Source organism: Podarcis muralis, chromosome 7, assembly GCF_964188315.1.
Source record: "Podarcis muralis chromosome 7, rPodMur119.hap1.1, whole genome shotgun sequence".
NCBI lineage: Eukaryota > Metazoa > Chordata > Lepidosauria > Squamata > Lacertidae > Podarcis > Podarcis muralis.
Genome location: NC_135661.1, coordinates 73756348 through 73780955, shown reverse-complemented (window position 1 = coordinate 73780955; position 24608 = coordinate 73756348). Strand labels below are relative to the sequence as shown.

At 44.4% G+C, this 24608-nt stretch overlaps 2 protein-coding genes across 3 annotated transcripts in view; both read left to right on the top strand.

Moving 5' to 3' along the window:
* The window catches only part of LOC114603547 (sulfotransferase 2B1-like), a 32649-nt gene extending 15705 nt beyond the window's left edge, over nucleotides 1-16944 (top strand). Inside the window, exons 1-7 of one of the 2 annotated variants that reach the window (XM_077932109.1) lie at nucleotides 8545-8806; nucleotides 10710-10855; nucleotides 13347-13555; nucleotides 13907-14033; nucleotides 14625-14719; nucleotides 15181-15361; nucleotides 16744-16944. In XM_077932109.1, the coding sequence (XP_077788235.1) occupies nucleotides 10726-10855; nucleotides 13347-13555; nucleotides 13907-14033; nucleotides 14625-14719; nucleotides 15181-15361; nucleotides 16744-16853 (852 nt within the window). In that variant the 5' untranslated portion in view covers nucleotides 8545-8806; nucleotides 10710-10725 and the 3' untranslated portion in view covers nucleotides 16854-16944. Of the gene's footprint in view, nucleotides 1-8544; nucleotides 8807-10709; nucleotides 10856-13346; nucleotides 13556-13906; nucleotides 14034-14624; nucleotides 14720-15180; nucleotides 15362-16743 lie in introns of those variants that run through there. The other variant, XM_077932110.1, reaches the window with a different exon arrangement.
* Nucleotides 2687-5664, top strand: LOC144328471 (sulfotransferase 2B1-like). Its single transcript, XM_077932111.1, has 5 exons — nucleotides 2687-2899; nucleotides 3251-3377; nucleotides 3950-4044; nucleotides 4504-4684; nucleotides 5451-5664. Exons 1-5 carry the CDS (start codon nucleotides 2702-2704, stop codon nucleotides 5558-5560), a joined length of 711 nt encoding a protein of 236 aa, XP_077788237.1. The 5' UTR covers nucleotides 2687-2701; the 3' UTR covers nucleotides 5561-5664.
* Nucleotides 16945-24608: the final 7664 nt, after the last annotated feature.

The window sequence follows — 24608 nt, the reverse complement described above, 5'->3', positions numbered from 1 at the left end:
CTGTGTTCAATATTTCATTCATGACATCTTTCAATGGGTTCGCTAATTGTTCATTTAAGGTCTTATAATATTTTGCTGTAAAGCCATCCGGGCCTGGGGACTTGCCATTTTTAGAGCTTTTTATTGCCTCAAGTATTTCTTGTATTGTTATCTGGGAGTTAAGGATGTTCCTTTGTTCTTCTTTTAAATATGGCATATTGCTATTTCTGATGTACTCTTTTATCTTAAATGTTTTCTTTCCCTTGTCTATACAGCTCAGAAAAATATTTAACAAATCCCTCTCGTATTTCCTTCAGCTTGTCTGTAATTCTGCCATTTATGTTAATTTTATTTATGGAGTTCATTTGTTCACTTTTATTCAACTGCCAAGCTAACAACTTCCCCGGTTTATTTGCATGCTCAAAATATTTTTGTTTTACTCTTTTTATTTTCCAGCTGATTTCCTGGTTTATAATAATTGAATATTGGGTTTGTAATGTTTTGATTGCCTGTTTTACTGCCTCTTTATTTGCTTTGTTTGGCAGCTGTTTCTCCTTTTTCATAATTTTCTCTATTATTATTTTTTCTTTTTCTCTCTCAATTTCCTTTTAAATGAGTTTTGTTGTATAAAGAGTCCTCTCATTACAGCCTTGCTTGCATCCCAGACTGTCTGTAACTTTGTTTGCCCTTGACTATTTATTTCAAAATAATCCATCAAGGTCTTTTTCGCTTTTTCAACAAATTTGTGATCATCTAATAAATCATCATTTAATCTCCATCTAAAAGAGATTTGGCTTTCTTTTTGTAATTCCATAGTAAGGGAATTATGGTCTGAAAAGGTTCTGGGATTGATTTCAATTCTTTTGACTCTTGTTTCCAATTCTGTGGAAATCCATACAGAGTCTATTCTCAAGCTGCTGTCATGGACATGGCTCTAAAAAGCATACTCTCTATCAAACATGTGTCTCATTCTCCAGATATCTATCAGCTTTAGATTTTGAGTCATGTCAAAAAAAGTTTATGGCAGTTTACCTTCTTTGGTCTCTTTTTTCCTGGCTGATCTGTCTTTGTCTAAAGTTGGAACTCCATTTAAGTCTCCCATTAAGATAATCTTTTGATCTGCAAATTCAAGTAGTTCTGTTTCTAGTTTTCTGGAAAAAAATGCTTTTCTATCATTAGGGGCGTAAATACTAACCAATATCACTTTCTCTCCCTGGATTTTAATCTGTATTATTAAAATTCTGCCTTTTTCGTCCTTCTGAATCAATTTGAGTTCAAGTGCAGGATTAATATAAAAAACAATTCCTCTCTTTTTTGTTTTATCTGATGAGATGAAATCCATACCTAATTTTTTGTTAATTAAGGCCCTTTTGTGCTTTTTTGCAATGTGTCTCTTGGAGACAGATTATATCTAATTTCTGTTTTGCTATTACATGTTCAATCCGAAGTTGTTTGGCTTCACAATTTAAACCGTTAACATTCCAACTCAGTAATTTAAGATTGGCCATTCCCAGAGTCAGTTACAATATCTGTTTTCCCTGATGCCACCTCTTCCAGTGCAAGTTGTTCCAAGGATTTCTTTTGCTCAGAGAGGGGGTCTCCCCTGTCTTCTTTGGGGTCTAAGTCTCTCCTATTTTTATCGAGGAATTCTCTCGTCTGAAATTCTGATGTCAGTTTACATCTTCTCTTCATGTATGTAAAGGAGATACCCTCAGGAAATTCTCATTTGCATCTGATGTAAAAGAAGGAAATTAACTCCAGCAGGGGTGTGGAGTTTTTGCATTGTTTTGCACCCTCTGCCATTTGTATGAATATCTCCCCATGGTGCAGAAGTCATGTGTATGTCAGAAGTGCCACGAGTTTCAGGCTCTCAGGGAACAAGTTCCTTCCCTTGAAGCCAAGGTGGCAGAACTAGAAGGTGTAGGAGGCAGAGAAAGTGGTCAAGGAGACCTTCAGCGATGTGGTAGCTGGGTGAACTTCCCACAATGACAGTTCCCCTGCCATCAGGCAGAACGAAGGTCCTGAGAAAGGAGAACATCACTTTGAAGAAGAGGGAGGCATTCCCTTAGAAAGGACCCGTTTCTTGGGAGTTGGTATTGGGACCTGTGCTTTTGTAACTTGTTCATAAATGATCAAGCAGTGAGGTGGCCAGGTTTGCTGACACCAAAAAAAGGTGGTCAGTAAAATGGTGAATGCAATTTAATGTAAACAAGTGTAAAGTGATGCATAATGGAGCAAAACATCTCAATTTCCCATACACGCTCATGGGGTGTGAAATGGAGGTGATGGAGCAAGAGCGAGACCTTGGAGTCATCTCAAGGAAGACGTTGACCCAGTGTGCAGTGGTCGTGAGAAAAGCAGATTCCATGCTGGGGATCACTAGGAATGGAATGAAAACAAAACTGCTGGTAACATAATGCTTCTCTCTAGTTTCCCACAGGCTTCTGGGAGAAACAGGATGCCAGACTCAATGGGTCACTGGAGTCATCCAGAAGGCTATTCTTCTGTTCTCACTTGTGCCACACTCAACGAAAAAATATAGTCAGTTTCTCCATGGTAAACTGTTCCAGAATTTTGGGGTCTTCCCCCATAGGAAGGTGCTGAATAGCTAGAAGATAAAGAAGATTCATTGAAATTCTTATCTTCCTCTAATTGCTTTTGCAAGGGCCAGTTGTTAATGCACAATGACTGAGTGGTGGATTTCCTCCTAGGGACTCACTGGATGTCGGAGATCTTGAGTTTAATCCAGAGTCAAGGGGAACCTTCATGGGTTCAGAATGTACCACTGTGGGAAAGGGCACCCTGGATTGAGATGGATGATCATTTGCAGATTGCCTTGAAAAATCCTTCCCCCAGGATCCTGAATACTCACCTGCCATTCCAGCTTTTCCCTAAGTCCTTCCTCCACTCCAAGGCCAAGGTAAGAGAGGAACAATGGACACATCAAGACTGCCTTTGACTCTTGTCTTTTTGAGACACAGATGTGGGGGATTCGGGAACACTTGACACAGCCTCTTTACAGGAGGATGCCATTTTTTGTACTAGAGAATGGGGAGGACTATTGGGAATCTCCTTAGCAGTTTCCTGATTGTGGGATAACTTTAATTTTACATGGTCCACATGCATGGTCAGCCCAGGTCCTCACTGGAGGCTTCTCCTGTTCCCATGTCAGGTTTTATTTATCATGCCTTCAGTTTACTGCCACACTCTGCCTATTGATAGTGTTGGGCTGCCTGGGCCCTCCTTCAATATAGCTCTTCCTCTGTTACAGGTAGTCTATACTCTGCGTAACCCCAGAGATGCTATGGTTTCAAGGTACCACTTCAGCAAAGGCTTTAAAGTATTGAAGGACCCTGGAACTGTGGAAGAGTTCATGGAGAGATTCCTGAGAGGGGAAAGTATGGATTGAGGCAAATCAGCCACTCTTGTTTGCTGTGACCCAGCACTATAATAAACTATAATTCCCAGTTGGATACATGGAGAAGGGCAGAAATCCAGCAAAGTCCTACATTTGTTATTTGCTTTCAAAGAAAATCAATAAATGTCCTTTCAAATGGGCAAGATTGGCATTAAATGAGAATAGGGTGAAATTTAAGGAAAGTCCTTAACAGCTGGGTGAGATTGGCACCAACAAGACAATAGATCAAAATCGAAGATACTAGACATTCTCACTGGTGGAAGAAACAAAAAGAAACCTTAATGGAGAAAGACCATTAAAGTTTAAGATTGTTGACTCATTCAAACCTCTACCTCTTCTGTACGTGGATTATGTCAGTAGATAGATAAGTCAGCAGGTCGCATTGGACTCAGGGTAGCGTAGAAGTCTCCTGTTACTGATTTTGTTTTTAAGGGATAATGCAGCTATTTTCCAAGTTCCTGACTGGTGTTTCCTCTACATCTACAATAGCATTCTCTACTCCCCCCCCATAACTCCTTACATTTCATCCTTGCTTCCTCTTTGCTCTTTCAGTGGAGTATGGTTCCTGGTTTGACCATGTGAAAGGCTGGATGGAGATGAAGGAGAGAGCCAACATCTTCTTCATCACCTATGAAGAACTACGGCAGGTAAAGGTCCAATTTTATCTGTGTTGAGTTGCAGCCCCAATTCTGACATTATTCACACATGAAGCTGCCTTCTTTTTTGAAAGATTCCACTTATATTGGCTAGAAAGGGATTCTGAGCATGTGCAAAATTTGTTGCTACCTCTACATACACTGCATATCATGTGCAGAGTACATTTCATTATTTCTACATTAGAGCAGATGTGCCAATAACTTGCTTTTCTGCCTTAAAGGTAATGTCTCTTGCTAACTCAGGCGCCCTGTGTTCGGTACTGGCTGAGGGGAGGTGGAGACAGAGTGGCTTCTACAAGGTGATAACAGCAAATTCCACATCCTGAAGACATTGATTTTGCCCAATGCACATTGCATACTGGTCCTCATGCTCTCTCTGTGCCTCCTGATGAAGGGCAAGCTCTCTCCATCACATGAGGATTCACAGCCATTTCCTTTTGCTTTCTGCAGGACCTTCAAGGCAGCGTGCAAAAGATCTGTCATTTTCTTGGCAAGGAGCTGAACAGCCAACAAATTGACTCTGTGGTGGAAAACACTTCTTTCCACAAGATGAAGGACAACAAGATGTCCAACTTTTCCTTAACACCAGAGAACCTTTTTGACCATACAAAAGCAAAGTTCATGAGGAAAGGTAATAACATTGGAGTGCCAAGGAATAAGGCCACAATGCTGCATGCCAGGGGTGAAGAACCTCTTCTTTTTCTGTGTATGTTTGAATGACTCACAGAAAAAGTCTATCAGCAACCAGTCAATAGATCGTAGAGTGAGAGCTGACTGTGAACACAGTTTGCAGGTCCAGAAGGTGGGTACAGTTTGCAGGATTGCATACCTTCCTCTCTGTGCAACATCCCATCTAAGTCTATTTATTTCATGGGTGTCCAGGTCAAAATAAGAAATTATTCTGAAAGAGGCAGTCTGGAGAACAAGGGTGTTTCTGCACAATTTTGAGACCTGGATAATGCTGTGGACTCCCTGAAAACAGGTTGCAGATTCTCCAGGCCATCAAGACACAGTAGTTTCCTCAGAGTTGTTTATGCTAGATTTGGCAGGTCCTGTGTCTTTCACAGAAGCAAGCAGAAATTCAGCAGGCAGAGCAACAGACACACAGTTCATGGAGATCTCTGAGGTGCCATAAGAAAACATGGCTGGACCCAGCTGGTCCAGGTACCCAACAGGCATACATTAGTGCTGCTGGAAAGCCTAATAAGGAGGGTGGGAATGGTTGGGGAGGGGCTCGGGGCAAACAGTCAGGGGGCATGTTCTTTCCCCTCTAACATGAGCTACCTGAGGGATTGCCTGCCTCACAGCTGAGCACGAGGAAGAAACGTCCCAATTTAAGTTTACGTAATTTCAGGTGAACATCTTTGTGGTTGCCACTTGCTATTGTCTTGTTCTAGGGATCTCTGGAGACTGGAAGAACCTCCTGACAGTGGCACAGAGTGAACGCTTTGACCGTGTTTACTGGGAGAACATGCGTGGTGTGAATATGACTTTCCCTTGGGAATGAAGAATCCCAGATTGTTGCTCCTGGTGTTCTCCACATTCTTATGTGTCATATGGTTTGGCTGTTTTCTGCTACCACTGTGCTAAATAAACATACCTGATCAGGAACAGTTGTTCTTTCTTTTTTGACCAAATCACAAAGTGTCTTTAGAGCTTGGAGGTCCTTCTGCAGCAGCTGCAGGAGAACTGCTGAGATCGAGACGCCCCTTGAACATCCCCTTCATACACCTGATGAAGGCCTTCAACCTCGTCAGCCAAAAGGGACTCTTCACACTGCTCAAGATAGGATGCCCACTGAAGCTGCACGAGATGATTGTGAAGAACAATGATAACATGCCCGGTACCTTCCAATATGACGGCTCACCCTCAGATGCCTTCCCTGTTCGTGTTCTTTTTTAAAATGCATGAACTGCTCTTAGAAAACTTCCTCTTTGGATGCTAAACAGCAGGGTAAAATGAATAAATTTACAGTAAAATCTTAAAAAGCTAAGAACAAGTTTAAAAAATAAATTAATTAATAACGAACAGCAACAGGCCATAGTGTACTCTTGTACTCTTTTTTATAATAATTTTTATTGATTTTAACATATAAATTATAATACATACCACATAACTTCATCACTTATATAATCTTTTTTGGACTTCCATCAGCACCTCTGATGATCCACCGTTTTGACCATTTCTTATGCATTTCTTAAATTCATATTGCCTGTAATTGTTTTAACTAACCATCCTCCCCCTTATCCATTTTTGCAATAATTCCAATAACACTCCTCACAAAATGTCTTGCAAACCTACAAACGTAGTCTTATCATCACAAGTAGTTTTCAAATAGTCTGTAAATTTACTCCAGTCTTCTGTGAATTAATTTCTGGTCCCGCTGATTTCGAATCCTTCCGGTTAGTTTATCCAATTCTCCATAGTCCATTAATTTTGTCCTCCATTCTTCTTTTGCCAGTAGTTCTTCTTGCTTCCATTTTTGGGCCAATAACATTCTTGCTGCCGTTGTTGCATATAAAAACAACTTACATTCCTTTCTATTTATATCACTTCCTACTATGCCCAGTAAAAATGCTTCTGGCTTCTTTATAAATGTATATTTCAAAAAAATTTCATCTCATTGAATATCATCTCCCCGAAGCTTTTCACCTTTTTACATTCCCACCACATGTGATAAAATGTTCCTTTTTTTCTTTACATTTCCAACATTTATTGCTAACTTTATACATTTTAGCTAACTTGACGGGTGTAATATACCATCTATACATCATTTTCATCAAATTTTCTTTTAGGGCATTGCATGCAGTAAATTTTAAACCTTCTTTCCATAATTTTACCCAATCACTCAGCTGTATATTATACCCAAAATCTTTAGCCCAATGAATCATAACCGACTTTACCTCCTCATCCTTCAAATGCCATTCAAGCAGCAATTTTTACATTTTAGACAAAATTTGACAATCATTGCTTAATATCTCTAATTCAAACTTTGACCTGCTTTCATCAAATCCCTTTTCTTTAAAATCCTGTTTAAACATTTCATTGACCTGACATAATGCAGCCGATCATTCACATATTCTTTAATTTCTTCATATGGTTTCATTTTCCATTTACTTCCTTCCTTTTGTATTAACTTCCAATAAGTTATCCATTTCCCACTCATATTGACCTTTTTCACACTCATTGCTTCTAATGGAGATAACCAACGCGGTGTTCTACATTCCAATAGGTTCTTATAACTATCCCATATTTCTATTAAAGATCTTCGAAATATATGGCTTCCAAATCCTGTATGGATTTTTGTCTTATTATACCATAAATATGCGTGCCATCCAAATCTATTATCATAACCTTCCAAATCTAACAGTTCCGTATTTTCTAATAACATCCATTCCTTTAACCAACAGAGGCAGGATGCTTCATAATACAATTTCAGATCTGGCAAGGCGAAGCCTCCTCTTTCTTTAGCATCTGTTAACAACTTAAATTGTATTCTCGGCTTTTTTCCCTGCCAGATATACTTTGAAATCGTTTTTTGCCACTCTTTAAAAATTGCTGCCCCTTTGATTGTTGGAATTGTCTGAAACAAAAATAACATCTTTGGTAGCACATTCATTTTAATGGCAGAAATCCTTCCCCAAAATGAGAATTTCATCCTTCCTCATATTTCTAGATCTCTTTTAATACCATTCCACATTGGCATATAGTTATTTTGAAATAGATCAATATTTTTAGAGGTTAACCAAATTCCCAAATACCAGTGCATGAACTACAGTGGACATGCTATAGACTGGGGCAAAAGCTATTCTCAGCTGGCATGCTGCTTGAAGAAAAGTGGGAAGAGCAAAGACTAGAAGAAAAAGAAGAGAAGAGGCTGCCAGTGGTGGAAAGTTCTTCACAAGTTGAATTGTAGACTGATTCAGGCCTATTCCAGTGACGGTGGGGCCAGGGATCTGGGCTGAGTCAGGTTGAGGCAGCCCAGGATTTCAGAGTGATCCAGGCCTGTTACAGGATGTGGCGTTGGGTGGGGAGCCTGATGGATCTGTTTTGCTAGGATGTTCCATGCAGGGAATCAGAGGTGTAACTAGGGTCCCTTATCGTGCACCCTTCCCAAAATTTTTGCCTTTATCCTGCAGTGTAAGCTTCTTTCATGTATGAACTGACAGAACCAGTGGCTTCATGTCACCAGACACATATACGTCATCCACTCCATAGTCTGGTACTTGATTTTGGCCTCACTGGCAGGGACCCCTTTCACCAGCCCGTAAGCCTCTGCAGGGAAATCGCTGGGGAAGCAGATCTGAGCAGAGCTGAATCTTTGCACAACAGCTGGTGAGCAGCGGATTTGGCCTGGTGGGCAGCAAAATGCTCCTTCTCAAGTGCTCCTCCCAGCACGATTGAACCTCCTCCCCATCTATGAACTGGGGAGGTGGAGGGAGGGGAGAACACGCCTCCCCCCTTGACTGAATGTTTAAGTCTTGCTCTGTGAGCCAGGAAAAGAAGGAAGCTCCAGACTCAACTGTAGTGAGCATGGCCTGTGTCTTTCAGAGGCATGCCTGGAATACAAACTCCCCTCTCTGGTTGGCAGTGGTCGAAAGTTCATTGGAAACTTCATCTTATCTATGTAGGAAGTGCATGCTATGCTGAGTTGTTGATCTTCTGCTGACAGAAAAATAAAGCTGCTGAAGTTTCCCTCATTCCTTCTGCTTCCTGATATTACTGCAGACTCTTTGCAAGGTTTCCTCTCACAGTAAGTATCTTTCCCAGACCCACAGGTTGCTCAAGTAGCTGCTGAATTATAAAGACTGCTCCTGTTTCCTTTCTGTATTCAAGCATTGCTTACGTTCTTTCAGATCATCTCAACCTCATTTTTCTCCCCTTTATGAATTCTTCCCCAGTTGCCTTCTCCCTTTTCCAGATTCCCTCTTTCCTTTTCCAGATTGGAAAATGCATGGGTTTTAAACTAACTGCTATATTCTATAAATGTAGCAGTGGAAGAAAGACAGGGCAACAGGTCCTCCCACTTGCTCTTCTGAGAGACGTGCTCCTCCTGGCTCCTCACCTCCCTGAACTGTCTGCTCTTGGCAGTCCTCCACCTGTTGAGAGAGAAGGGAGAGCAATGCCTCTGCTTAGAGACCTGCTTCATTTCACTTCTCTTCTTCCCAAACAGATTCCATGCAATCTGGTAATCAGTTTCAGATCTTTGAAGTTTTACTTTACTTTGAAGGTTTTCTTCCCCCTTCCCCTTTGGATTGTCTTTCGAGATTTTAAGGCTGTGAGTGGGGAGTGTTTGCTGTGCTCTTGGTTTACATCTGTTACGTAAAGCTGTTCTGCAAATGTTTGCAGCTGTTGAGCAAATTGAATGCTGTAAATAAATAAATGAGTTTCAAGGGTTCCATATAGGGACAAAAGTTCGCCTCACCTGGCCTCCTAGTCACAGAAGCAGGGAAGAGGAAAGACTATTTTGCACTTCAGGTAAACAGTGTGAGAGTAGCCCCAGAAGCAGTTGTGCATGTGTGTGTATGGAGGGGTGTGTGTCTATTTTCAGGCAGGTGGGGCTGTGATGTAGCACTCCCTTCTTGCGTAAACTGATTTTTCTCCAGTTGATGCATAGTGGCAGTGATCCAGAGAGGGGGAATGGGGCCTCTTTCCTCATGGAAGTGAAGGTGGTGGGAGTTTATTGTGTGACGATTTTGTTTCCAAGATCTTACTGAGATTTGAAAGCGTGATATGATGTGCACTCAAAACCGAGTTTGTTGGATTTTCCCACCACCATACCTGTAGGCACCACCCAGACACCTATTAATGGCCTAGCAATTCCTCCTGAACTCTCCCTATTCTCTGCTGAAGGAGAGAAGGGGGGGGGGGTCAAGAAGCTGCTGAAGAATCCTGGGAATGGCCCTCTCCAGCTGCAAGAAGCTCCTCCCGTATCCTGGTCTCAAAGAACACGCAGAGAAGAGACCAGAGATACGCAGAGACAGTTGGAGACTGCTTGGGACCCTTTCAAGGGAACCACCCACACCACCCATATCAAGCAATGTGGAAGAAAGGGAGATTCAGTCCCGACAACAGCTCTACAGTGGTACCTCAGATTAAGTGCTTACTTCGTTCCGGAGGTCCATTCTTAACCTGAAACTGTTCTTAACCCGAAGCACCACTTTAGCTAATGGGGCCTCCTCCCTGCTGCCGCACCGCCGGAGCATAATTTCTGTTCTCATCCTGAAGCAAAGTTCTTAAACCAAAGTACTATTTCTGGGTTATCGGAGTCTATAACCTGAAGCGTATGTAACCCGAGATACCACTGTATAGTGGAAAGACTTACCAGGAAGTATTGCTGAGTTGTTTAACATTTCCTTGAATAAAGCATTAATTTCACTGACAACAGACTCTGCCACTTCGTGCTGAACACTATCTGACCCAGCAATGATAGAAATGACATGTACTCAGAAGTGAGTTTCTTGGGTTTCCCCCCACCACACCTGGTGGCACCACTTGAGCATCTACTGATGGCCCATCACCACCTCCTGAACTCTCCCCTTCCTCCTGTTCCCCAACTATTCCCAGAGTTTTTCTAGAACGGTAGCTACCTGAATGTCCCTAAGGATGTGGCATAATTTTTCTTTCTCCTTCTCTCTCTCCCCCCTCATCTTCAGTTTTTCAGTATCACCAATGCCTTATTTCAAATACAAGGGGATCCCATTTTCTTCAGAGTTTTTTTCAGAGGAAACACTCAGCTATGTGGAAAATGACTTCCAACTGTTGGATGATGATATAGTGAACGCCGCTTACCCCAAGTCAGGTCAGTGTTGCAATTAGGAAAAGAGATTTTGGATTTAGTGGACAAAGTGCTAAACCTGCCAGCCGTAGGTTTGCTATTGACATAAGTCATGAACAACCACCATGTAGCTGCATAGAGGTAGAACTGTATTGCAATATATAGGACCATCTTAAACCGGTTATCCATTTCTGGATAATGATTACTTAAGGAGCAACAAGCAAATAAATTATAAGACATTTACAAATGAAGGAAGATGGACAGCAAATCAGTTGAATATCTGCATAGAACTGTCTACCTCATGTGAAAGTTACATGTTTTTCACTTTCTGAACTACACAAAGTGAGACACAGGCAACCCCTGATTTTTGCAATGAGCTTCTTCAGCTAAGTAATGTGTACAAAAATGCATATGTGTGCATAAAATGCATACTTTAGTGGGAAAAAACAGAAATGCATTATATTGGGAGGGGGAAACGCTTTGCAAAAATGTGCAAGGAATTTCACAAACTGACGTGGAAATATGGAGAACTGATTTTAAGATTGCAAAAATGAGAATTCAAATTAGAAATATTACACAGTCCCTAGCCACTGTTGATGTTCACAGAAGGAAGCAAAAGAACCCTTGAAATTCCTGGGGAAGTCAAGAAACCTTGAAAAAAAGAGAGATTTCCAAATCATTCTGTCTTTCTGGAATATCTTAACCCAGATATTTACAGCGCTCATGAGCTGAACTGAGAATATTCCCAGGAGAATCTTATATGTTATGGCATGCTTCTGTCATGTCACTAGGAAGGCTGTCAGTGCTGGATATGGGAGGTGTGGGTGGTTCAAGTCGAGGGGGTTTATAATCATAATCACAATCAAAGCTATACTTATATGGTTACCTACTGAGAATTATTAAAAAAGCAACTGTACCTAAATATATTATTGTGAAAATATATTGGAGAGGTGAGAGGGGAAAATTTTGTCCTTGGTCAGGACACCATATTACTGAAGTCTATCTCTGATGCTGTGTCAGGATAACCATCTCTACCGGTTGATTGTATATAGACGAATAAGCCATTTTTCTGGTATAGTCATTTCCCAAAAATCCTCATAATTAACACCCAGTTAATTTAATAACTGAATTAAAAAAGAAAAACATGGATTGACAAGGGCACAGCTAGGTTCCCCAGGATAAAGATTCTGTGAAAACCCACAACATAGGCGAATAAGCCATTTTTCTGGTATAGTCATTTTCCATAAATCCTCATTATTAACACCCAGTTAATTTAATGACTGAATTAAAAAAACATGGATTGACAAGGACACAGCAAGGTGACTGTGCACTAGGATAAAGATTCTGTGAACACCCACAACACAGGAGCTAAATCCTAGGGCTAGGAAGTCCATAGTAAGTCTACTTAGCAGTATAATCAAGGAACCACAGGATACTAGAATAGGAACCCCACAAGTACATCACAAATAGTAAAGCTACTTAGCAGGAGAATTCAAGGAACCACAGGAAACTAGACTAAGAACCACACAAGTACATCACAAATCTAGCAAGCAGGAAAGTTAAAAGAAGCAAATTATCAAGACCAGCAGGGGTGTGGGGTTTTTGCATTGTTTTGCAATATCTCCCCATGGAGCAGAAGTCCTGTGTATGTCAGAAGTGCCATGAGTTTCAGGCTCTCAGGGAGCAAGTTCCTTCCCTCGAAGCCAAGGTTGCAGAACTTGAAAGTGTAGGAGGCAGAGAAAGTGGCCAAGAAGACCTTCAGGGATGTGGTAGCTGGGTGACCTTCCCAGAATGACAGTTCTCCTGCCGTCAGGAAGAAGGGAGGTCGTGAGAAAGGAGAACATCACTTTGAAGAAGAGGGAGGCATTCCCTTAGAAAGGACCCGTTTCTTGGGAGTTGGTATTGGGACCTGTGCTTTTGTAATTTGTTCATAAATGATCAAGCAGTGAGGTGGCCAGGTTTGCTGACACCAAAAAAAGGTGGTCAGTAAAATGGTGAATGAATTTAATGTAAACAAGTGTAAAGTGATGCATGTTGGAGCAAAACATCTCAATTTCCCATACACGCTCATGGGGTGTGAAATGGAGGTGATGGAGCAAGAGCGAGACCTTGGAGTCATCTCAAGGGAGACGTTGACCCAGTGTGCAGTGGTCGTGAGAAAAGCAGATTCCATACTGGGGATCACTAGGAACGAAATGAAAACAAAACTGCTGCTAACATAATGCTGCTCTCTAGTTTCCCACAGGCTTCTGGGAGAAACAGGATGCCAGACTCAATGGGTCATTGGCGTCATCCAGAAGGCTATTCTTCTGTTCTCACTTGTGCCACACTCAACAAAAAAATATAGTCAGTTTCACCACGGTAAACCATTCCAGAATCTGGGTGTCTTGCCCCATAGGAGGGTGCTGAATAGATAGAAGAGGAAGAAGATTCATTGAAATACTTATGTTCCTCTAATTGCTTTTCAAGGGCCAGGTATTAATGCACAATGATTGACTGGTGGATTTCCTCCTAGGTACCCATTGGATGGCAGAGGTCTTGAGCTTGATCCAGAGCCAAGGGGACCCCTCATGGGTTCAGAAGGTACCACTGAAGGAAAGGGCACCCTGGATTGAGCTGGATGAAGATTTGAAGATTGCCTTGAAAAATCCTCCCCCCAGACTCCTGACAACTCATCTGCCATTCCAGCTTTTCCCCAAGTCCTTCCTCCACTCCAAGGCCAAGGTAAAAGAGGAACAATGGACACATCAAGACTGCCTTTGACTCTTGTCTTTTTGGCACACAGATGTGGGGGATTCGGGAACACTTGACACAGCCGCTTTACAGGAGGATGCCATTTTTTGTACTAGAGAATGGGGAGGACTATTGGGAATTTCCTTAGCAGTTTCCTGATTGTGGAAGAACTTTAAGTGTACATGGTCCACATTCATGGTCAGCCCAGGTCCTCACTGGAGGCGTCCCCTGTTCCCATGTCAGGTTTTAGTTATCATGCCTTCAGTTTGCTGCCGCACTCTGCCTATTGATAGTGTTGGGCTGCCTGGGCCCTCCTTCAATATAGCTCTTCCTCTGTTACAGGTAGTCTATACTCTGCGTAACCCCAGAGATGCTATGGTTTCAAGCTACCACTTCATCAAAGGCTTTAAAGCATTGAAGGACCCTGGAAATTTGGAAGAGTTCATGGAGAGATTCCTGAGAGGGGAAAGTATGGAAGGAGGCAAATCAGCCTCTCTTGTTTGCTGTGACCCAGCACCAGTGATGTCCACCGCCAAAAAACATTTATTATTAGCTAACTCTAGAGTTCTATCCGAAAAGTATAATTCCCAATTGGATACATGGAGAAGGGCAGAAATGTGGCAAAGTCCTACATTTCTCATTTGCTTTCAAAGCAAATCAATAAATGTCCTTTCAGATGGGCGAGATTGGCACTAAAATGAGAATAGGGTGAAACTTAAGGAAAGTCCTTAACAGCTGGGTGAGATTGGCACTAACAAGAGAATAGATCAAAATTGATGATAGCAGACATTCTCACTGGTGGAAGAAAGAAAAAGAAACCATAACGGGGAAAGCCCATTAAAGCGTAAGATTATTGACTCATTCAAAGCTTTACTTCTCTTGTACATGGATAATGTCAGTACACAGGGAAGTCAGTAGGCATTGGACATAGGATAGCGTTGAAGTCTCCTGTTACTGATTTTGTTTGGTGTTTCCTCTACGTCTACAATAGCATTCTCTTCTCCCCCCCCCAATAACTACGTACTTACATTTCATCCTTGCTTCCTCTTTGCTCTTTCAGTGGAGTATGGTTCCTGGTTCGACCATGTGAAAGGCTGGGTGGAGATGAAGGAGAGAGCCAACATCTTCTTCATCACCTATGAAGAACTACGGCAGGTAAAGGTCAAGTTTTAACTTTGTTGACCTGCAGCCCCAATTCTGACATTATTTACACATGAAGGTGCCTTCTTTTTTGAAAGATTCTACTAATATTGGCCAGAAAGGGATTCTGAGCATGTGCAAAATTCGGTGCTACCTCTACATACACTGCATATCATGTGCAGAGTACATTTCCTTTCTTCTACTTTAGAGCAGATGTGACAATAACATGCTTTTCTGCCTCAAAGGTAATGTCTCTTGCTAACTCAGGTGCCCCATGTGTTTGGTACAGGCTGAGGGGAGGTGGAGACAGAGTGGCTTCTGCAAGGTGATAACAGCAAATTCCACATCCTGAAGACATTCATTTTGCCCATTGCACATTGCATACTGGTACTCATGCTCTCTGTGTGCCTCCTGATGAAGGGCAAGTTCTCTACATCACATGAGGATTCACGGCCATTTCCTTTTGCTTTCTGCAGGACCTTCGAGGCAGCGTGCAGAAGATCTGTCATTTTCTTGGCAAGGAGCTGAAGAGCCAACAAATTGAGTCTGTGATGGAAAACGCCTCCTTCCACAAGATGAAGGACAACAAGATGTCCAACCTTTCCACAACACCAGAGAACATTTTTGATCATACAAAAGCAACGCTCATGAGGAAAGGTAATAACATTGGAATGCCATGGAATAAGGCCACAATGCTGCATGCCAGGGGTGAAGAACCTCTTCTTTTTCTGTGGATGTTTGACTGTCTCACAGAAAAAGTCTATCAGCAAACAGTCAATAGATTGTAGAGTGACAGCTGACTGTGAACACAGTTTGCAGGTCCAGAAGGTGGGTACAGTTTGCAGGACTGTATACCTTCCTCTCTGTGCAACATTCCATCTAAGTCTATGTGCAGGTCCCAGGGGGCGTTACCTTGAGGCGTGGTCAGAGTCCCGTCCTGGGTCGAGGGTCTGGAGACTGTTCACCAAAGGCGAAGTGGGGTCCAAAGCAAGAAGCCGGGTGTGGTTGGGAACTCCGGAAAAACAGGTCTGGGTGCTGGCAGAAACAGGTTAAAAACAACGTTGCTCCCGCAACCTGGGACCGGGCTGACTGGCCTTTATGTCCTCTGGGGACTAGGGCAGCCCCGGCCCACAGGTGACTCGCCTCTCCTGGCTTTAAGGCGAGCATTCCTCCTGATAGAACTTAATTCCCTCCGCCTCTCTGCCCTGAGCCTCTGCAGCTCAGGAGAGGCTGGAGGGTTACTGGCCCCAGAGGCCGCCTCACCTTCCCCTGACAGGGCTGTGAGAGGAGCACCTGCAGGCAATGGGTCCTCAATCACCCCCGGAGCCAGAGTGGATTCATCTGGTGTCTGCTCCTGAGGATCCGGCACAGGTGCGGGCCCTTCAGATTCAAGGCTCTGCCCCGGCTCAGCCGGCCCTGGAGGCGGAGACTCCTGTGCAGGCTGGGATTCCTCCGGTTCAGCCTCTGAATCTGATTCCCAGGCCATCACAGTCTATCTATTTCATGGGTGTCCAGATCAAAATAAGAAATTATTCTGAAAGAGGCAATCTGGAGAAAAATGGCGTTTCTGCACGATTTTGAGACCAGGATAATGCTGTGGACTCCCTGAATATAGGCTGCAGATTCTCCAGGCCATCAAGACACAGTAGTTGCCTCAGAGTTGTTTATGCTAGATTTGGCAGGTTCTGTGTCTTTCACATTGATTTGGAAAGCAAGCAGAAATTCAGCAGGCAGAGCAACAGACACACGGTTCATGGAGATATCTGAGGTGCCATAAGAAAGCATGGCTGGACCCAGCTGGTCCAGGTACCCAACAGGCATGCATTAGTGCTGCTGGAAAGCCTAATAAGGAGGGTGGGAATGGTTGAGGAGGGGCTCGGGGCAAACAGTCAGGGGGCATGTTCTTTCTCCCCTAACATCAGCTACCTGAGGGATTGCCTGCCTCACAGCTGAGCACAAGGAAGAAACGTCCCAATTTAAGTTGAAGTAATTTCAGGTGAACATCTTGGTGGTTTCCACTTGCTCTTGTCTTGTTCTAGGGATCTGCGGGGACTGGAAGAACCTCCTGACAGTGGCACAGAGTGAACGCTTTGACCGTGTTTACTGGGAGAACATGCGTGGTGTGAATATGACCTTCCCTTGGGAATGAAGAATCAGATTGTTGCTCCTGATGTTCTCCACATTCTTATGTGCCATATGGTTTGGCTCGTTTCTGCTACCACTGTGCTAATAAACATACCATATCAGGAATGGAACAGTTGTTCTTTATTTTTTGAACAAATCACAAAGTGTCTTTAGAGCTTGGAGGTCCTTCTGCAGCAGCTGCAGGAGAAATGCTGAGACCAAGGTGCCCCTTGAACATCGCCTTCATAGACCTGATGAAGGCCTTCAACCTCGTTAGCCAAAAAGGACTCTTCACACTGCTCAAGATAGGATGCCCACTAAAGCTTCACGAGATGATTGTGTTCTTCCATGATAACATGCCTGGCACCTTCCAATATGACGGCACATCCACAGATGCCTTCCCTGTTTGTGTTCTTTTCTTAAATGCATGAACTGCTGTTATGAAAGTTCCTTTTTGAATGCTAAAGAGCAGGGTAAAATGAATAAATTTACTCTTAATGGCCTTGAGGAAAGCTTTTATATCATGTGCAGTCTGAGGTGGTACCATCCTCTAACAAGAATGGACCATGCCAGAGATGGCATGTTTGCCACATCATCAGAAGTGGTAAGTCGTAGAGAGGAAGCAGGACCCATTGCATTTTCCTGCCAGATGTAGAAGGCTACAGTTCTTCATTCCACACTCAGATGCTGACAGGATTTGCTGCTGCATCTAAAGAGCGAAAGAACAGTGTCCTTCATTTTACTTGATGGCAACAGGCTTTTAACGGATAGACATTGTAGCTCTACAGCTCAGCACTGCTTACTAACGGCTCTTTTTGGATGCCAAGTGGCTTCCGCTTTAAATAAATGCTGCAGCGCTACATTGGAGGCAGAACAACAGACACACAGTTCATGGGCGTACGAGCCTGCCTACTCAGTCAGTGGCCTTTCCCATGGAGCTCTCTGGGATGCAATTGGAAAAGGTGGCTGGATGAGACACCTAGTTGGGCCAAGTCACCAACACGCAAGCATTAGTGCTGCTGGAGTGCCAAGTCAGCAGGGGGGCACGCAGTCAGGGGGCATGTGCTTTCCCCTCTAATGTCAGCCACCTGAGGGAGCTGCCGCATGCCTGAGAATGAGGAGGAAAAGTTCTAATTTGGGCTAAAGTCATTTCAGTCATATTTCTTTGGGGGTGACATTTGCTCTTGTGTTGTTCCAGGGATCTCCGGAGATGGGAAGAGCCTCCTGACAGTGGCGCAGAGTGAACACTTTGACCATGCTTATCGGAAGAACATGCGTGGTGTGAATATGACCTTCCCATGGGACTGAAGAACCACAGATTGTTGCACCTGCTGTTCTCCACATACTTATGTTTCAGATGGATGGGTATTTTCTTCTGAATAAGCAAATACCTAATCAGGAATGGTACAGTTGCTGTTTTCTTTTTTCTTTTTTACTAAATCACAATGTGACTTTAGAGCTTGGGGTTCTCACTGCATCACCTGAGACTGAGACACCCCTTGTAGATCGCCTTCATAGACCAGATAATGGCCTTCAAACTCTTCACACTGCTCAAGATAGGATGTCCACCTAAGCTTCACAAGATGATTTTCTACTTCCATGAAAACATGCCCAGGTCCATCCAATATGAAGGCTCATCCTCAGATGCCTTCCCTGTTTGTGTTCTTTTTTTTAAAATGCATGTACTGCTGTTAGAAAAGTTCCTCTTTGAATGCTAAACAGCAGGGTAAAATGAATAAATTTACATAACAGGTTAGAGACTGGCTAAATGAATATTTATCTCTTCATTCCTATAAAGATTTATATACCACTGTATCATAAAACCAAACAGTAAATCACAAAAAGCTAAGAACAAGATAAAATAAATTAAGAACAAACAAAAATAAATTAAAAACAAACAGCAAAAAGGCCATAGTGGGAGATATACTCTTAATGGCCTGCACTGGCCTGGCGCAACAGAGAATTTTCAAGCAGGCATTTAAAGGTGGTACAGAAAGTTCCCATTGAATCTTTGTTGGTAAGGGGTTTCACATGGCAAGGCCAATGACACTGAAAGCTCGGTTTCTTGAGACACATCAACTTGGGGGACAACTGAAGATGCTCCTGCAGATGATCTCAATGATTGGGCTGGACTATAAGGGTTCAGGTGATCCCTGAATTATCCTGGACCAGGTTGTCCAGGGCTTTGTAAATCAATGCAAGAACCTTGAACCTGGCTCAGTAGCAGCTGAGCAGCCAGTGCAGCTGTTTTAACAGTGGGGTCATAGAATCATAGACATAGGCGCCGACTCCATGGGGCCTGAGGGGGCTCGAGCCCCCTCAAAAATTTTTTTTGGGGGGCTCAGCCCCCCCAATAATCTCGGGCGCCCTTCCAGCAGAGCGCCGCCGCCGTCCCCCGCCTCCTCCCCACCTGCTCCCTCGCCAGCCAGCCAGCCAGCCGCGCGCCCTAGTCGGAGAGCCCCGGCCGTCCCCCGCGAGATTAGGGAATCCCCGGGGGCAGGGGCTCCTGCCTCGCTGCTTCGCAGCACCACCGCCACTGCCAAGGCACTGCCGGGGGGAATTTCCTTCCTCCTGGCCCCCGCGAGAACAGGGGAATCCCGACTGGCCACACCTCCCAGCCAGCCGATTGGCTGGCTGGGGGGCGTGGCTTGCCCTATTTAGGGCCGGAGCCACTTTATTTGCATATTCATGAGCTTATTTATTATTCATGAGCTTTCCCGGGCCCCCCCAATATTTTTTATAAGTCCGCGTCCCTGATCATAGAGTTGGAATAGACCACAAGGGCCATCGAGTCCAACCCCCTGCCAAGCAGGAAACACCATCAGAGCACTCCTGACATATGGTTGTCAAGCCTCTGCTTAAAGACCTCCAAAGTAGGAGACTCCACCACACAAATTGGCAGCAAATTCCACTGTCGAACAGCTCTTACTGTCAGGAAGTTCTTCCTAATATCACATGTTCTCGACCAGAAGCTCCCATTAGCTATATGGTTGCAGCATTCTGCAGGAGCTGGAGTTTCCGAACCAGACCCATGGGCAGCCCCACAAGGAACACATTACAGTAATCTAGCCTCAAGGGTGCCAGTGCATGAACTACAGTGGACATGCTATAGATTGGGGCAAAAGCTATTCTCAGCTGGCATGCTGCTTGAAGAAAAGTGGGAAGAGCAAAGACCAGAAGAAAAATAAGAGAAGAGGCTGCCAGTGGTGGAAAGTTCTTCACAAGTTGAATTGCAGGCTGATTCAGGCCTATTCCAGTGACCGGGGGGGGGGGGGGGGCAGGAATCTGTGCTTAGGCTGAGTCAGGTTGAGGCAGCCCAGGATTTCAGAGTGATCCAGGCCTGTTACAGGACGTGGCGTTGGGTGGGGAGCCTGAGGAGTCTGCTTTGCTAGGATGTTCCACGCAGGGAATCAGAGGCGTAACTAGGGCCCCTTGTGCCCTTGGCAAAGAGCTTCATCGTGCACCCTTCCCCAAGTTGAATAATCCTGCACTGTGAGAAGTACGGTTTCATGTCACCAGACACATATATGTCATCCACTCCATAGTCTGGTACATGATTTTTGCTCCACTGGCAGTGGCCTCTTTCACCAACCCCTAAGCCTCTGTTGGGAAAGCTGACATCATGGTGTCATCATGAGGGGTGTGACAGTTGTGGTGCTGCCCACCTGCTCGCATGGTGCGGGCGCTGTTGCCCCTGCTCCCGGTTGGAGGAAGCAGAGGCTTTGCTGGCAAAGCTGTGCAGCTCCTCCTCCCTCCCATGGCTCTGTGTACTTGGGAATCGCGGGGGGGGGTGTCATTGCCCCCGCTCCTGACTGGCTTTGCCCCCCCCCCCCGGGCTCGGGGTACTTGGGTACCGGCTGCCTTGGAACAGACACAATGAAAAGCAACCGTCCTAGTAGGTTTCACTCTCCCACTTCTTCCTGACAAAACCACCACCAAGTTCTAGAACAGAACTAAGTCAGTTACAAAGAGGAATGTGGGAGAAAACTGGAGAGCTTCCTGCACACAGCCGAGAGCTGTGTGCAGGAAGCTCTCCAGTTTTCTCACACATTCTTCTTTGTAACTGTAGTAGGACGGTTGCTTTTCATTGTCTCTGTTCCAGTTGCTTTAACACAGAGATTGACTGAAGTTTTCCCAGAGGTGGAGAAAACTCAGGGCACCTTCGAGCCCTGCTTCCCCTTCCTTAGGCTCACTGTGGGCTTGGGAGTGGGGGGGGGGGAGCATTGCCCTTCCCCGCCGCCCTAGGAGGAGACAGGCAGGGGAGACGGGTGTCATCCCTGTCTCCAGTTGAGCACACCTCTGCACAGAAGTAAGATCCTCTGGTTTCAATAGAGCTCACTCCCAGCAGGGGACTGCAGTTGGCTCACTTTTCTAGCCGGTACAGTAAAGGTTTCACAACCAATTAGAATAGCTGGCGATTTGCTTGACCATATGGTTTTTGGGTTATCCATTCCCCCCCCCCCCCGTCTCTTAACTGTACTTCTGTGCTGTTTCCCTTGTCCCCTCCAGCTAATCTCTGCCCTGCTTGCCTCGTATCTTGTGTGTTGCTGCAGCTGATTATTTATGGGTGCAACTTTGTCTCCTATCTGAGAGCATTAACTTGGAAGGAAGTCTCTTTGCACTTCGTGGGGTATGCTGTTGAGTTGGAGTGCCTGAGACTAAGGAACACAGGCTGGAATATCCTTTATTTACTTGTAGGGTCGCTGATCGGCGAATGCATTTGCCTTGCCCACTTTTTCCCTGGGCAGGAATCCCTGAGCAGCGAGGCCACATAAGGGTTAAGGGGAGCGAGAGCAGCCCAGAAAAGGCCCCTCTCTCCTTCCTGTCTCCTCTCCATGCTTTTCTCGGGAGGCCTCTGGGGCGGTGAGAGTTTTGGGCAAAGGGGAGGCTGTGGGGCGATGGGGGGGGGGGGTGCAGAGGAGGCTGTTGCAGGGCTGAGAGATGAATGGGAGGATCCCCTGGGTGGGTGGGGGGAAGGGAAGCCATGGGACCCAAGGCCTCTGAGGTCCCAGACCCCCCAGCCACCCTCGACCCCCCCGGGGGGGGAGAGAGCTCTTTGGGGGGCTCAGAAGTGGGCACCCCTTGAGAAGGGGGGGGACTCCAAGTGGGGAAAGAGGGTGGACACCCATCTCTGTCAGATGCTTTCCTTGCGACCCCTGCATTGTGGAGGGTAGACTAGATGACTCTTGGGGTCCCTTCCAGCTCCGCAGTTTTCTGGTTCTGTGGGGTGGAGCAAAGGAGCCAATTCCTTGAGGCTGTGAGGCTTTAGCCTCCAACACGTGTGCACTCGCCCTGGCTGAACAGTTCATTTATCCAGTCTGTATAACGTTTATTGCACATGTAACTTGTTAAGATGCAGTTGTACTCCATGTTTACACTATTTCCAGGCTTTGTTTTGCACATGGCACCTTAGTATGTTTGTTGCTTGAATGGTTACAAGTCTATCTCTATTCCAGCTATTATTCTAGTAAATTTGGTTTTATACTTATAAGCCAGTTTGTGGTGTTGTTGTTTTGTTGCATTATTATTACTGTCACCACATTTGATACTTTGTGTATATACTTTGCACTCGCCCTGGGCCTTGTTTGGTTCTTACAACACTGCTGGGCCAGTCCTGCTAGGTAGTTCCTTAGAAAACCTCCTTTCTCTCCACCATACTGTCCCTCTCCACTGTGATAGGAATTTTATGGTCTTAGATATATGGTAATGTTCATAACCGCACATACATAGATCAGCACAGGAAGACCAACCTGGAACCATTTTGATTCCTAAACTGACCAAATGTTTTCTCTGCAAGGTCAAAGTGGAAAAGCCTCCCCATTGTCTTTTCCTTCACAAATCCTAGGTAGTTTCTTAGAAAACCTCCTTTCTCTCCACCATACTGTCCCTCTCCTAGGTGACTGCCTAAGTCATGCAGAAGCTTCCTGGGCTTTGGGAAGGAGGCGACAGGGGAACATTTAGGGGGCTAGTCTAGTCCCCCTAGTCCACTGGGCCAGGGCAAGTACCTTTAGGTGGTGGGGAAGCTTACACTTTGATAACTGCATGGTGGTGTTTCTGCTTACGCCCCCATAACCCTTTTAAACTTTAAACCAAGGCAAGCTACTCACTTTAGAAATCTCTTAAGAAAGGTCCTGGGAAATACTCTTGGTGGTGATTTTGAGGTGCCCAGTGACACTGACCGCAGGGGAAAGATTTTAACTGGAATTTTTGTTAAGCAGGAAAATGTTCCTTGAAATAACACACCACATTTCTGCATTTGTTATGGGGGCCCCTGATTTTGAAAGTGGAGCAGCTTAAGCAGGGTTGATTTCCAGCCAGAACTCACCTTCTGGCCCCTCTCAGGTGGGTGCCATTGCCATCTAGAAAAATAGCACTGGGCTTAAGTATTTAAAGGCACACCTCATTCCTTGCTTTGAGGGAAAGATTTGTGACCTCCCTTTTCACATGTTTCCAGGAATTGAGGTGTCTTGGGATACAAATGTACCACACCTTATTCTTTTCTTGCTTTAACCACTTGGTGACACTCCCCCATTTAAGGAGAGAGGCTACCAAATGGCCAGGCTGTGGGACGCCCCCTCCCTCTTGAGGTGTGTCTGACCCCCATCATTGTGTACATTTTGCTGGTTAGCCAAGGCATATAGTTTTGCACATGTTTTGGGGTGGAATGTGAGTCCAATCTTCCACTCCCTCTGCAGAATTGCCTGCTGGTTTTGCCTGCTGTTTGACACAGTTTAATGGATAGTTTGGTGTTGCTACTGTCATAAGAGAATCAGGGTCAGAGAGGGGAATAAAGGAAAAATGATCCTAATGATATCATCCTACCCAACAGCCCCACAACAATAATAAACTGTGCCTTGAAGAACGCATCATTGGGAATATGTCATCTTACTGTGTCTTTTCACGTATCATTGAATGTAAAATAATGTGTGCCTTTTCCATTTTAATGCATCATCTTAATGTAACGTGCCTGCTGCTATTCCTGTCTCACTGAAATGAGTCTGAATGCCCTTACTGGTGCCCTTACTGAAATGAATCTTTTCTCTACGAAGTGTACCTCTTTCTCCATGAAGCTATCCTTTTAAAATGTATTTGTGAATGTATCTTTTCTGAAATGCCTAGTATGCTGTACTTTTCTGAATGTATCCAAATTGTAGTTTTAAAGAATGTAACAATCTAAGTATTTCAAAATGTACCGTATATACTTGACTCGATATTGTATCCAAAAGGCTGCCAAGACTCTCCACCACACTGCCACCTACTGGGTCTACAAACGAATGAATACACACAGATAAGAACTCAAAATAAAGTAGTTTTATTTTCAAAAAAGTATGCAAACATCAAGCTATCACACTCGAATTGATAGCAATGCAGAATAGGATTTCACATTAACATTTAAGCCATTTCCTGAACATCTTCCTGAACATCCAGCCTCACGATCTGCATACTGGTTATCCTGTAGATAAAGGAAAAGCCATTTAAGCAGATCCAAAAATTAAATAACACGAAGATCGACACATATCACCTCTCATGTCGCTTCCCGCCACCTCCTCTGCTATTGATCTGGATGAAAATCAAAAGGTATAAGAATCAAGGCAGTCCTTTTGTTCGGGCTCTCTGACTCCGTGTCATTGCATGAGCGGGGACCCTGTTGCAACAGTTTTTTGTGTTGTTGTTTTTCTCCCTGTTCTTTTAATAAAGATCAGGCTTTGCTTTTTCCAAATCCTGGTGTGGTCTCTGTCTTTTCCCGACCGGTACAGAGCCTTCAATTGCGCTCCTTCCG

Bases quoted from the DNA above. Each gene is read 5' to 3' on its own strand.
- LOC144328471 (XM_077932111.1), top strand. From the start codon at position 2,702: ATGTCGGAGATCTTGAGTTTAATCCAGAGTCAAGGGGAACCTTCATGG. The intron at 2,900-3,250 runs GTAAGAGAGGAA...CCTCTGTTACAG, and splicing joins TCCTCCACTCCAAGGCCAAG to GTAGTCTATACTCTGCGTAA. The intron at 4,685-5,450 runs GTAATAACATTG...GTCTTGTTCTAG, and splicing joins AGCAAAGTTCATGAGGAAAG to GGATCTCTGGAGACTGGAAG.